This window comes from Pongo pygmaeus, chromosome 7 (genome assembly GCF_028885625.2).
Source record: "Pongo pygmaeus isolate AG05252 chromosome 7, NHGRI_mPonPyg2-v2.0_pri, whole genome shotgun sequence".
NCBI lineage: Eukaryota > Metazoa > Chordata > Mammalia > Primates > Hominidae > Pongo > Pongo pygmaeus.
The window spans coordinates 59,280,526-59,293,798 of record NC_072380.2 but is presented as its reverse complement, the minus strand read 5'-3'; the positions used below and the strand labels follow the sequence as shown (position 1 = coordinate 59,293,798).

Below are 13,273 nucleotides of genomic sequence, written 5' to 3'. Positions count from 1 at the left end.
ATTCAAGAAACATTTCAAGGCAGAGACTGGAGAGCACAGTTGTGGGGAAGGGATGCGGGACAGAGCGCCTGCACTGGCCTGAGGTTCGGAGGAGGTGAGTAGGTGTGAAGAGTGAAGAGCAGCCTCGGCATCAGGCATAGGATTGGCCTCATTTCGAGAACAAGGAGCTGTGGAAGACCCCAGAGGCTGCTCAAGTGACTCGAGGCAGGATGCAAGTGAGAACGGGGCTGACTAACACAGAACTGGGAAGGGCAAACTGCTCTATGGAGAATGTGACTCAAAACAGCAGGGCAGGAGCATTGGGATCCCAGCTCTGCCGCTATCGACAAGGCACAGAAGCTCTCTGGGCTGAGAGTCCTTTTATAAGACAAGGAGATATTCTCTAGAAGTTATTATTTTTGTTCAGTTATTTTTGTTTAAGGAACGTTAAATAGATGTGTATCTATAGAGAAGCCTGCAACTGCAGCTGCAGCTCAGGCACCAGCACCCAAGTTGAGGGGCAGACGCTGTGTGTGGCTGTGCTCTGCAAGACAACCAGCAGACACCAGCACGATCCTTAGTAAGCTCTGAAATACTGGGAACCAGTGGCTAGCCAGGCCCCAGCGGGCTCAAGAGATCTGACATCTTAAAGTTATGTGATTAATGTTCATAAAACGGAGCTTCCACTTTGGGAAGCAGTTGAGTACATTCCTTTGCTGTCCTGCCACAGAATACCCACTGCCAAGGCAAAGGTGTGCATCCAGTACACCACACTCTCCGCTGCTAGCGATCCTGAGCTAAGGCCTGGGCTGCAGGCGACTTCTCTGCCCCATGCAGCACTGAGCATGGTTGGTGGGTCCCTTATACCTGGGTGTGAGGGGATGCAGCTATCTATAGGAGTGATTAACTTAGGTAAGTGCTTAGAACAGCCATGATAAAATATCTCACAGAGAAGTAGGACATGTGTGTTTAGAATTGAGAGTCTCAGAACTGCACTGATTCCATCAGCCAGAGAGCCATTCAAAACTTCTTGGAATAAGAGTCCACCAAGTGAATTCCACTTATTTAATGTTTAAGATCAATGCTTCTCCCATAGACACATCCCAATAACGCCCAGTTTCATGACTATAAGACGGTGGTGCAGGGGAGCAGGCACCACATGACACGAATGGACACGGGCACTAGGAGTTTGGGTACCTGCACAATCCAGATTATGTGAATTTGTTTCACACCCAGTTAAGTGCCTGCATCTCTTCTGTGCTCAAAATCTTGGTTTCCTTCACCTACCAGACAAATGCGCATTGTTACAGATGTAGTTAACTGACAAGAAAATAGGGTTCCCTCTCATTAAGTGCCAGCTCTCCTAAGTCCTGAAGCCAGGTGTCTGCATTTTTATAACAGGCCTAATCTTATGGGAAGGGGCTCACAGGAAGGTGCTTGAGAGTGGCACAGGGCATACCATTTCACATAGATGCGGCCCTATGACGGTGACCTCATCATTCACCTACGGCTGTTTTGCTTTGTAAGGTAAAGCTCCATTGTGGGTAAAGCAATACATAACCATTAGAATACCATGTCTACAGCGGGTCTCTGCCCCTAGCCACCCACACTCCACCCCTCTCAACTGGGAAAACAAGGCAGCAGTTAGAAAGTGGTTTCAGGGGAACAGGGTAGCATCAGAATCACCTGTTTCAGGCATCAGCAGCCATTCCGCAGGACTCTGATTCTGTGCATTTCTGAGCCATGAGGGTGAGGCCTGGACCATGTTGGAAGAGCCGATTAAAACTGGTGCCAAATGAAACCACATTCCATGGCGCATTCCCAGCAACATAAAATAATACAGATAAGAGGTTCCTTGTTCACATTGGAAGTATAAAAGTCCATTATGAAGTGAATTTTGTCTTTAAGAATTTTTTTCCTTTTCTTACCAACTTAATGTCCATTATGCCAATTAAAAAATATTTCAAAAACTGTAAAAATACGTCTTGTTTATCTGTAAAGGCAACAGAACAAATCACAAGCAATAAAAAAATAAAACTCTTAATTTTGTAGGGGAAGTTGTGGGAGTACAATTTAATTTCCCTTTTAAAAAAGTTTTAAATGTCCCTTCCTCCTTTCCAAAGCTACGTGTTTTCCCTTTCTTTCATTCACTGGCTCAGTTTCATAGCTACACGAATGAAGGACAGCGAGAGCACAGCAAACGTGTGTGCCTGCGCACGCATGTGCTGAGAGGGCAGATTAAGTGGCTATGTGGGATGTTTACGTGAGTTATGGGAGCAGTTCTTAGCAGTCCACCAAGAATTCCCGGAATCGGAGTCAGACCCGGCTGTTTCATTCTAGGTCACTGTCAACTTAAGCAGCCTCTAAAGATCAACAAAGACTTGCCCTCCACTTTATAATCTCTAACGAAGCTTCAACCCAAGGAAAAAAAACCAGAAGAAATCAGAGGATGAAGTGATAAGAAGAGGGAGAGAAAAAAAGGGAGCATGGGGAGAGAAGAGGGCTGGAACCTGAGCGCAAGGGAGCCGCTGAGAAAAGGCGGGGGCGAGAGGGGCCAGAGCGAGGGCGGGGCGGGGTGGGGGCGGGGACGCATTGGGGGCGGGGGCCTCGCCCACTCCTGTAGCCGCCTGGGAGGACGGCCGGGAAACCAGAGACAGCAGGACATTGTGTTCTTCTTCTCAAAAACAACCAGCCTCTGCGCTCCCAAAGTAAACAGTTAATCCTGTTGTTTATCTTTTTAACATGAGATGTTAGCACGACTTCTACTGCACAGAAATGTTTTTTATTCATTTAAAAATCATATTTTCTGTTTGCTGAAATAAAAATGTGACATGTAAACTTTTAAATATCAATGAACCGAAAGGAATAACAATCTTACTTTGCTAAAAGTGACTTAACCAAAAGAAGAGGAAAAAAAAAAATCAGCCTTTTTTCCCTTCTGAGACAAGGGCACCCTCCGTTTCCCAGGCTGGAGTACCGTGCTGTCATCTCGGCTCCCTGCAGCCTCACCTCCTGGGCTCAACTGGTCCTCCCACCTCAGCCTCCAGAGTAGCTGGGACCACAGGCGCACTCACCACCTCGCCCAGCTAATTTCTGTATTTTTGGTAGAGACAGGGCTAGGCCATGTTGTCCAGGCTGGTCTCAAACTCCTGGTCTCAAGTGATCCACCAGCCTCAGCCTCCCAACGTGCTGGGATTATAAGTGTGAGCCACTGTGCCCGGCTGAGAAGGGTCTTTTCTTTTTTTTTTTTTTTGAGATGGAGTTTTGCTCTTGTTGATCAGGCTGGAATGCAATAGCGCTATCTTGGCTCACTGCAATCTCCACCTCGCCAGTCCAAGCGATTCTCCTGCCTTAGCCTCCTGAGTAGCTGGGATTACAGGCGCCTGCCACCACGCCCAGCTAATTTTTCGTATTTTTAGTAGAGACGGGGTTTCACTACGTTGGCCAGGCTGGTCTCGAACTCCTGACCTCAGGCGATCCACTGGCCTCGACCTCCCAAAGCGCTGGGATTACAGGTGTGAGCCACCAAGTCTGGCCGAGAAAGGCCTTTTCCATACTCACACACCATCTTTATTTTAGAAAAACATTGTGCTGCTGAGATTAACAACAACAACAATAACAAAACCCTGCTGCAAGCTTGGTCTTTAAGGAAGACACAAACCGCTGACACAACTGGTGCCAGTCTGGACTTTGATTTGTTTATTGCCGGTGAATATCAAACTATTTTTTTTTTTTTGAGAAGGAGTTTCTCTCTTGCTGCCCAGGCTGGAGTGCAATGGCGCAATCTCGGCTCACTGCAACCTCTGCCTCCTGGGTTCAAGCGATTCTCCTACCTCAGCCCCCGAGTAGCTGGGACTACAAGCATGTGCCACTACACCCAGCTGATTTTGCATTTTTAGTAGAGACAGGGTTTCTCCATGTTGGTCAGGCTGGTCTCCAACTTCCGACCTCAGGTGATCCGCCCGCCTCGGCCTCCCAAAGTGCTGGGATTACAGGTGTAAGCCACGGCACTCGGCCAAGACGTCATATAATTTGATAGACTTTACCCATGGAACAAGTTTTCAAAGATACCTCTTTTGCCTTTTTTTTCTTTTTCTTTTTTTTTTTTTTTGAGACAGGGGCTCAATCTGTTGCCCAGGCTGGAGTGCAGTGGCATGATCATGGCTCAGTGCAGCCTCAACCTCCTGGGCTCAAGTGATCATTCCACTGCAGTCTCCCAAACAGCTGGGACTAAGGCCTGTGCTACTGTGTCCAGCTAAATTTTTAAATTTTTTGTAGAAATGGGGTCTCGCTATATTGCTCAGGCTGGTCTGGAACTCATGGGCTCAAGGGATCTTCCTGCCTTGACTTCCCACCTGCCTTGACTTCCCAAAGTGCTGGGATTGGAGGCAAGAGCCATTGCTTCAAGCCTGCCTTTTTATTAATTGAAATTTTTATTGAGTTAATTGTAGAGTCACATGCAGTCCTAAGAAATACCACAGAAAGAACTCCTGTACACTTTACCCAGTTACCCCAATAGTATAAACTATATGTACTAGTAAACAATAGTACAATATCACAACTAGGATATTGACATTGATAAAACCTGTTGCTCTTTTACTTGTATGTGTGTCACATATTTAGTTTGATACAGTTTTATCACCTGTGTAGGATCCTGTACCTTCTACCACAGTCAAAATACTGAACAGTTCCATCACCATAAGGGTCCCTCAGGCTGCCCTTTAATAACCCACCTCCTTCCATCTCCCAACCCTCATGACTAACATCAGAAAAACATTCATCTGTCCTCTCTTCTAAAATTTTTGCCATTTCAAAAATGTTATAAAAATTGAATCACCCAGTATACAATTTTTGGGATTGGATTTTTTTTTTTTTCTCAGCACGATTCCCTGGTAATTAAAACAAGCTATTATGCCTTTTATTTTTATAACAGCTTTACTGAGGTATAATTCACATACCATAGAATGGACCTGTTTATATTGTAGCAAAATACATGTAACATAAAATTTACCATTTTAATCCTTTTAAAGTGTACCACAGTGGCATTAAGTACATTCACAATGTTCTGCAACCATCAGCACTATCTAATTCCAGGATATTTTTATCATCCTAAAAGGAAACCTCCATCCATCAGTTACTCCTATTCTCCCCTCCCCTGAGTCCCTGGCAACAATTGATTGGATTTCTGCCTCTATGGATTTGCCTGTTCTAGTTATTTCACATAAATGGACTCATATGATATGTGGCCTTCTATGTCTAGCTTCTTTTCACTTAGCATGATGTTTTCTAGGTTCACTCATGTTATAGCATGGATCAGTGTTTCATTCCTTTTTGTTGCTGAATGATATTCCATTACATGGATATATCACATTTATTTATCTTCTATCAGCTGACAGACATTGCAGTTGTTTTGACATTTTTGCATTATGAGTAATGTTGCTATGGAGCAACTCTGTAGAAGTTACATGGATATATGTTTTCAATTCTCAAGAGTATATACCTAGGAGTGAAAATTCTGGGTTACATGGTAATTCCATGTTTAACTTTTTGCAGAACTGCCAGACTGTTTCTCAAAATGGCTGCAACATTTTGCATTCTCACTAGTAGTGTGCAAAGATTCCAGCTTCTCCACATCTGAATTCATCCACACTTGGTATTGTCCTTCTTTTTATTATTGCCATCCTAGTGACTGTGAAGTGGTATCTCATTGTGGTTTTTATTTGCATTTCCCTAGTATCTAATGATGTTGATCATCATGTGCTTACTGTCCATTTGCATATCTTTGAATAAATGTCTATTTAAATTTTTTAACCATCTTTTATTTGGGTATCTTTTTATTGTTGAGTAGTAAGTGTTCTTTACATATTCTGGATACAAGTCCCTTATAAGACTAGTGATTTGCAAATTTGTTTTCTGAGACGTTAAAGTTTTTAATTTTGATGAAGTCTCATTTATGTATTTTTTCTTTTGTTGTTTATGATGTTGGTGTCACATCTAAGAAACCATTGCCTAATAGGTAAGGTTAGGAAGATACAGTCCTACATTATCTTCTGAGAAATTTAGTTCTTACATTAGGTCTGTGATTCATTTTGCAGTAATTTTTGTGTATGGTATGAGGCAGGGCTCCACCTTAATTCTTTTATATGTGGATACCTAGTCATTCCAAAACCATTGATTGGAATGACTCTTCTTTCTCCATTGAATTGCCTGACATCCATGTCAAAAATCAATGGTCCAAAAATGTAAGGTATTACGCCTTTTTAAGAACATATATATCTTTAAAGACTTAAATGTTAGACCCAAAACCATAAAAACCCCAGAAGAAAACCTAGGCAATACCATTCAGGACATAGGCATGGGCGAGGACTTCATGTCTAAAACACCAAAAGCAATGGCAACAAAAGCCAAAATTGACAAATGGGATCTAATTAAACTAAAGAGCTTCTGCACGGCAAAAGAAACTACCATCAGAGTGAACAGGCAACCTACAGAATGGGAGAACATTTTTGCAATCTACTCCTCTGACAAAGGGCTAATATCCAGAATCTACAATGAACCCCAACAAATTTACAAGAAAAAAACAAACCACCCCATCAAAAAGTGGGTGAAGGATATGAACACTTCTCAAAAGAAGACATTTATGCAGCCAACAGACACATGAAAAAATGCTCATCATCACTGGCCATCAGAGAAATACAAATCAAAACCACAATGAGACACCATCTCACACCAGTTAGAATGGCGATCATTAAAAAGTCAGGAAACAACAGGTGCTGGAGAGGATGTGGAGAAATAGGAACACTTTCACACTGTTGGTGGGACTGTGGACTAGTTCAACCATTGTGGAAGTCAGTGTGGCGATTCCTCAGGGATCTAGAACTAGAGATACCATTTGACCCAGCCATCCCATTACTGGGTATATACCCAAAGGATTATAAATCATGCTGCTATAAAGACACATGCACACGTATGTTTATTGCGGCACCATTCACAATAGCAAAGACTTGGAACCAACCCAAATGTCCAACAATGATTAACTGGATTAAGAAAATGTGGCACATATACACCATGGAATACTATGCAGCCATAAAAAAGGATGAGTTCATGTCCTTTGTAGGGACATGGATGAAGCTGGAAACCATCATTCTCAGCAAACTATCGCAGGGACAGAAAACCAAACACCGCATGTTCTCACTCATAGGTGGGAATTGAACAATGAGAACACATGGACACAGGAAGGGGAACATCATACACAGGGGCCTGTTGTGGGGTGGGAGGAGGGGTGAGGGATAGCATTTAGAGATATACCTAATGTTAAATGACGAGTTACTGGGTGCAGCACACCAACATGGCACATGTATACATATGTAACAAACCTGCACATTGTGCACATGTACCCTAAAACTTAAAGTATAAAAAAAAAGAACATATATATCATGCCAGTCATATTAAAAGATAATGTCTTATATGAGTGTAGGTCTTTAAGAAAGAAAAGAGTCTAAACCTTCTCAAGAAGATCAACCAGAGTTTTAGTTTATCATTGGCAAAGAGTTATATGAGTGCATCTATATTTCCTAGGGTACACAGAATAAAATCACTGCTGCATTTATTTAGGCCAATGAATACAGAGCTAATGTAACTGGCCAGTATCTCTCTTTCTCTAGATCTGTTACTTTACCATCATTATGCAGAGATCCCTCTTGAAGAATGCCCCACTGTTCTCCCAGTCACTGAGTCTCAAAACCTGGGAGTACTCTATTTCCTTTCACATCCAGTTGCTGTAACCTGTCTATTTTCCCTCTGCATCACCTTTTTAATATTCTCTTCCTCATCCCCACTGTCATGGTCTTGTCTTGCTTGTGGCCCTTCATGCCACCTACATGGATTAGGCAGGTGCTTCCCAACCTGTCTCTTAACCCGTTCTTTCCTTTCTTCTAACCCCTCCCGCAGGTTGCTGCTACAGTGCTCCTTCTTATCGAATAGAGTTAATCATGTCACTCACCTGGCCAGAGAACTTTGGGAGTATCCCAGTGGCTCCTGCATGCCTCTTGGTACACACATGGTGGGGCCTAAGAAGATCAAGATGCTGCTACCACGCCCCTATCTGTCTTGGCTCCCGCCTGTTCCCCTCATGGAATCTGATAGTCCTTGCCACTCCCACTCATCTAAGTATCATTTTTCAAAGTTAAACTGAAACTCCATGTCTTATATGAAGACTTCTCTTATTCCCCTTTTTCCTTTGCATTAAAAGTGTTTTTTTTTTTTTTTGTCTTTTAGTTCTCATCACATTTACTATGTATTATAATAACTTGAGGAGCTCTTTTCTCTCTCTTGGAAGTTTCTTGAAGGCAGAGATCTTATTTCTTATTCCGTATATACCTGTCAGAGCCCTTAGCTCAGAGACTTATGCATTATAGATAATATATGTTTGTTACACCAAGTTGAGTTAATCAACAGGCATTTATTTAGCCTTCCTGGGGAAAAGGGACATAAGACATAGTTCCTGCCCTTGGGGACAATACGAGGTAGTTCACAAACCAAAACATATATTGCTACAAAGTATACAAGTGGGAAAGGAAGAACTTAGCGAAGTTGTAAATTAGGACAAGAACAATGAAGGAAAAGAGAGAATCCCAGCACTTTGGGAGGCCGAGGCGGGCGGATCATGAAGTTAGGAGATCGAGACTATCCTGGCTAACATGGTGAAACCCCGTCTCTACTAAAAATACAAAAAAAAAAAAAAAAAAAAAAAAAAAGAGCGAGGAAGGAGGGATCTACACTAAGAAAGCTTATTGCTCAAAATGTGCCATCAGCTCAGCATCCCTGGGCACACTATGGTCTTATTTTCTCTCATGCATTCCCCAACCGACTACCAAATGAGAGGCCATTTGGTATTCCTACTTTCCCATGCCTATTCATCACTGAAACCTGAGAGGTCAAGAGTTTGTAACTGGGTATAGAGTAAGGAACAAGACATGGGCCTGGGGATGCAGGTTTTGGTGGTGCCATGGGTAAGTTAGTGTCCTACAGCTTCCCTTGGGCCATCAAAGGGCATGTTGGCCCACACAAGACTCACACAGGCTTTCAGAGGCAGGGTTCTTGGAGGGAATAAAGCCTGTAAACCCTGAGGCTCCACTCCATGGAATGGATTAGCATCCCTCCTGTGCCTGGTGAGTGGCATCAGTCATGGACAGTCTAAGGAGAATGAGAAGACAGTTGCTTATATAGTCTTCAGGCTCTGTAGTTCCAGTGTGGGACTAGATTAGCGTCTAATGAACTGGGTGAGGTGGGGGTAAACCACTACTGTAGTGGGCCTACTAGCACAACAGGAAACACAGTGTTGAATCATCCTTAGGTGATTCGCTTCTGAGTCAGGGTTTCACATTCTAAGCTGACTAACTGGCTTGGAAACCAGTCCTGTCTAATGCAATGGCTTATAAATCACCTGTTTTTTGTGAAGTATGCATACACGTTCTACCTGCTCTGACCCTACCAAATAAAAAATCAAACTGCCTTGGCAAATGCATACATACAAGGCTTTCTTCTTTTTCAAGTATCAATGGTAATTTTGTAAATTCTGCAATCCTAAGAAAACCTGTTTTAGGAACAATATCACTGAGAAATATTAAATTGTTTTGATACATTTTTCAGTGAAGTAATTTCAAATTTGAAGACGAACCATATTCAGTATACTGTACTTAAGACAGCAGACAATGGCCACTTCTAGAAGACAACTCTATTTCTCAGAGAGAAGGAAGGTTCCCAGGTAGGAATTAGTTTTGTTTCCAGCCCACCCACCTTGGAACTGCCTGCCGTGCCCAGCTGACATCCTCCTGCTGCCTGCCCAGCCTGCTCTTTCCACTGGACCTCGGTGCCCAGCAAAACACGGCCTCTAGGACTTTGCTTTGCAGTGCTCACCACCTAGCCTAGGTGTATCTCTTCCCTCTCTACACATTGGCTCCAAATGCTCAGTGCAGTCTCTGCTGGGAGCGTATGTCTCTCTTTCCTGCCAACCTTCCTGCCAACCTTTGAGAAAGTGTGGGCCTCACATTTCCATTTGACTGCCTCCTACTCACTTTTCTGATCATTTAAAAAAGTTTTTATTTATTTAATTTCTGACCCTTATTTATTTTTTAAAAATTTCAATAGCTTTTGGGGGTACAAGCGATTTTTGGTTACACAGATGAATTGTATAGTGTTGAAGTCTGAGATTTTGAGGTTTTAGTGCACCCATCACCCGAGTAGTGTACAGTGTACCCAATATGTAGTTTTTTATTCTTCACCCTCTCCCACTCTCCCCCATCTAAGTCTCTGTAGTCCATTATATCACTTTGTATGCCTCTGTGTGCTGGCAGCTTAGCTCCCATTTATAAGTGAGAACATACAGTATTTGGTTTTCCGTTCCTGAGTTACTTCATTTAGAATAATGGCCTCCAGCTCCATCCAAGCTGCTGCAAAAGCCATTATTTTGTTCTTTTTTTATGGCTGAGAAGTATTCCATGGTGTGTATAGTAATTTTTCTTTATCTACTCATTGTGTGATGGATGGTCACTTAGGTTGGTTCCCTATCTTTGTAATTGTGAATTGTGCTGCAATAAATATATGTGTATAGGTGTCTTTTTTTATACAACGATTTACTTTTCTTTTGGGATAGATACCCAGCAGTGGGAATGTTGAATCAAATAGTAGATCTACTTTTAGCTCTTTAAGGAATCTCCATACTGTTTTCCATAGACCTGTACTAATTTACATTCCCACCAGTAGTGTATAAGCATTCCCCTTTCACCACGTCCATTCCAGTATCTATTGTTTTTTAACTTTCAAAATAATGTCCATTCTTGAGGGGGTAAGGTGCTATCTCACTGCGGTTTTAATTTGGATTTCCCTGATAATTAGTGATGTTGAGCATTTTTTCATGTTTGTTGGCCATTTGTAAATCATCTTTTGAGAAATATCTATTTATGTCATTTGCCTACTTTTTGATGGGATTACTTGTCTTTCTCTTTTTTCCTTGCTGATTTGCTTGAGTTTTTTGTAGATTCTAGATATTAGTCCTTTGTCAGATGCATAGTTTACAAATATTTTCTCTCATTCTGTGAGTTGTCTGTTTGATGATTATTTCTGTTGCTGTGCAGAAGCTTCTTAATTAGGTCCCACTTATTTATTTTTGTCTTTGTTGTAATTGCTTTTGGGTTCTTAGCCATGAATTTTTTGCTTAGGGGATGTCCAGAAGAGTTTTTCCTGGGTTATCTTCTAGAATTTTTATGGTTTCAGGTCTTAGATTTAAGTCTTTGATCCATCTTGAGTTTATTTTGTATAAGGTGAGAGATGAGGATCCAGTTTCATTCCTCTCCATGTGGCTTTTCAGTTTTCCCATCACCATTGATTAAATAGGGTGTCCTTCCCCTAATCTATGTTTTCATATGCTTTGTTGAAGACCCATTAACTGTAAGTATTTGGCCTTATTTCTTGGGCTCTCTATTCTTTTCCAGTGGTCTGTGTATCTACTTTTATATCAGCACCATGCTGTTTTGGTAACTATAGCCTTATAGTATAATTTGAAGTCAGGTAACGTGACACCTCCAGGTTTATTCTTTTTGCTTACTATTGCTTTGGCTATTCAGGCTCTTTTTTGGTGCCTATGAATTTTAGGACTGTTTTTTCTAATTCTGTGAAAAATGATGTTGGTATTTTGATAGGAATCGCATTAAATCTGTAGGTTGCTTTGGGCAGCACGACCATTTTCATGATAGTCATTCTTCCAATCCATGAGATGAGACGTGTTTACATTTGTTTCTGTCATCTATGATCATTTCCAGCAGTGTTTTGTGGTTCTCTTTATCTTTCACCTCCTTGGTTAAGTATATTCCTAAGTATTTTATTTTAATTTTTGCAGCTATTGTAAGAAAGACTGGGTTCTTGATTTGATTCCCAGCTTGGTCATTGTTGGTGTATAGCAGTGCTACTGATTTTTGTACATTGATTTTGTACTCTAAGACTCTGCTGAATTTGTTTATCAAATCTAGATGTCTTTTGGAGGAGTCTTTAGGGTTTTCTAGATATACAATCATATCAGTGGCAAACAGTAACAGTTTGACTTCCTCTTTTCCAATCTGGGTGCCCTTTAATTCTGTAGCCTGATTGTTCTGGCTAGTACTCCCAGTACTATGTTGAATAGAAGGGTGACAGTGGACATCCTTGTCTTGTTCCAGTTATCAAGGGGAATGCTTTCAGCTAGCTTTTCCCCATTCAGTATGATGTTGGCTGTGGGTTCGTCATATATGGTTTTTATTACTGTGAGGTATATCTCTTCTATGCCAGGTTTGTGGAGAGTTTTTATCATAAAGGGATGCTGGACTTTATTGAATGCTTTTTCTGCATCTATTAAAATGATCATATGATTTTTGTTTTTTTATTTTGTTAATGTGATGTATCATATTTATTGACCTGTATATGTTAAACCATCCCTTTAAAAAGTTTTAAATCTCAAATTTACTAAAATGTTCTAAATACAGTAAAAATCATGTTTTTTTCCCCTGAATTATTTGAGGGTAACTTCCTGACATGATACCCCTTCATTCCCAAATACTTTTGTGTGTTTTTCCTACAAATAAGGACTTTTTCCCATATAATCGCTCTACAGCCATAAGAGGAGGACATGAACCCTGATCTTCCCTCCACCTAATCTTCCTACCCACTCATGTTTCACCCATTGCCCTGGTAATGTCCTGTATAGCAAAAGGAGATAGTTCAGAATCGGGCTGCATTTAGTTGTCATGTCTCTTAATACTCTGCAATCTGGAATGGTTCCTCAGTCTTTCCTTGACTTTCATAACCCTGACACTTTGGAAGGAAACAGTTCAGGTATTCTGTAAAGCATGAACCCTCATTTTGGGTTTGTCTGATTTCTTCTCATTGTGGGATTCAGTTGATGTATCATTGGTAAAAATAACACAGAAGTGATGCTGTGTGCTTTTTTTTTTTTTTTTTGCGTTCTTTCCACTTTTTCTTGACAGGCTCTTTCTACGCTGCCTAGGCTAGAGTATAGTGGCTATTCACAGGAATGATCATTGTGCACTACAACTTCAAACTCCTGGGCTCCAGTGATCCTCTCACCTCAGCGTCCTGAGTGGCTGGGACTATAGGTGTGCATCCTGGGCCGGCTTCTAATTACATTCTGTGTATTAAAATAATTACATTATTTTAATTTGTCCCAATACTTAATGATGTTCACTTTTTAAAACTTAAGGTGACGTCTGTCAGGCTTCTCAACTATAAGTTACTCTTTTCCCTT

At 41.4% G+C, this 13,273-nt stretch overlaps 1 protein-coding gene and 1 long non-coding RNA gene across 23 annotated transcripts in view; one reads left to right on the top strand and one right to left on the bottom strand.

Annotated features, from left to right (window-relative positions):
- The window catches only part of SPIDR (scaffold protein involved in DNA repair), a 491,719-nt gene that overhangs the window by 75,030 nt on the left and 403,416 nt on the right, over nucleotides 1-13,273 (bottom strand). The window contains exon 1 of one of the 21 annotated variants that reach the window (XM_054498111.2): nucleotides 7,982-8,090. The exons of the other annotated variants lie outside the window; for them this stretch is intronic. Within the exon in view, the coding sequence (XP_054354086.1) occupies nucleotides 7,982-8,040 (59 nt within the window). The 5' untranslated portion in view covers nucleotides 8,041-8,090. Of the gene's footprint in view, nucleotides 1-7,981; nucleotides 8,091-13,273 lie in introns of those variants that run through there. 21 annotated transcript variants of the gene reach the window in all.
- Nucleotides 1-13,273, top strand: part of LOC129042302 (uncharacterized) — a 74,573-nt gene that overhangs the window by 7,082 nt on the left and 54,218 nt on the right. The gene's annotated exons all lie outside the window — the stretch shown is intronic.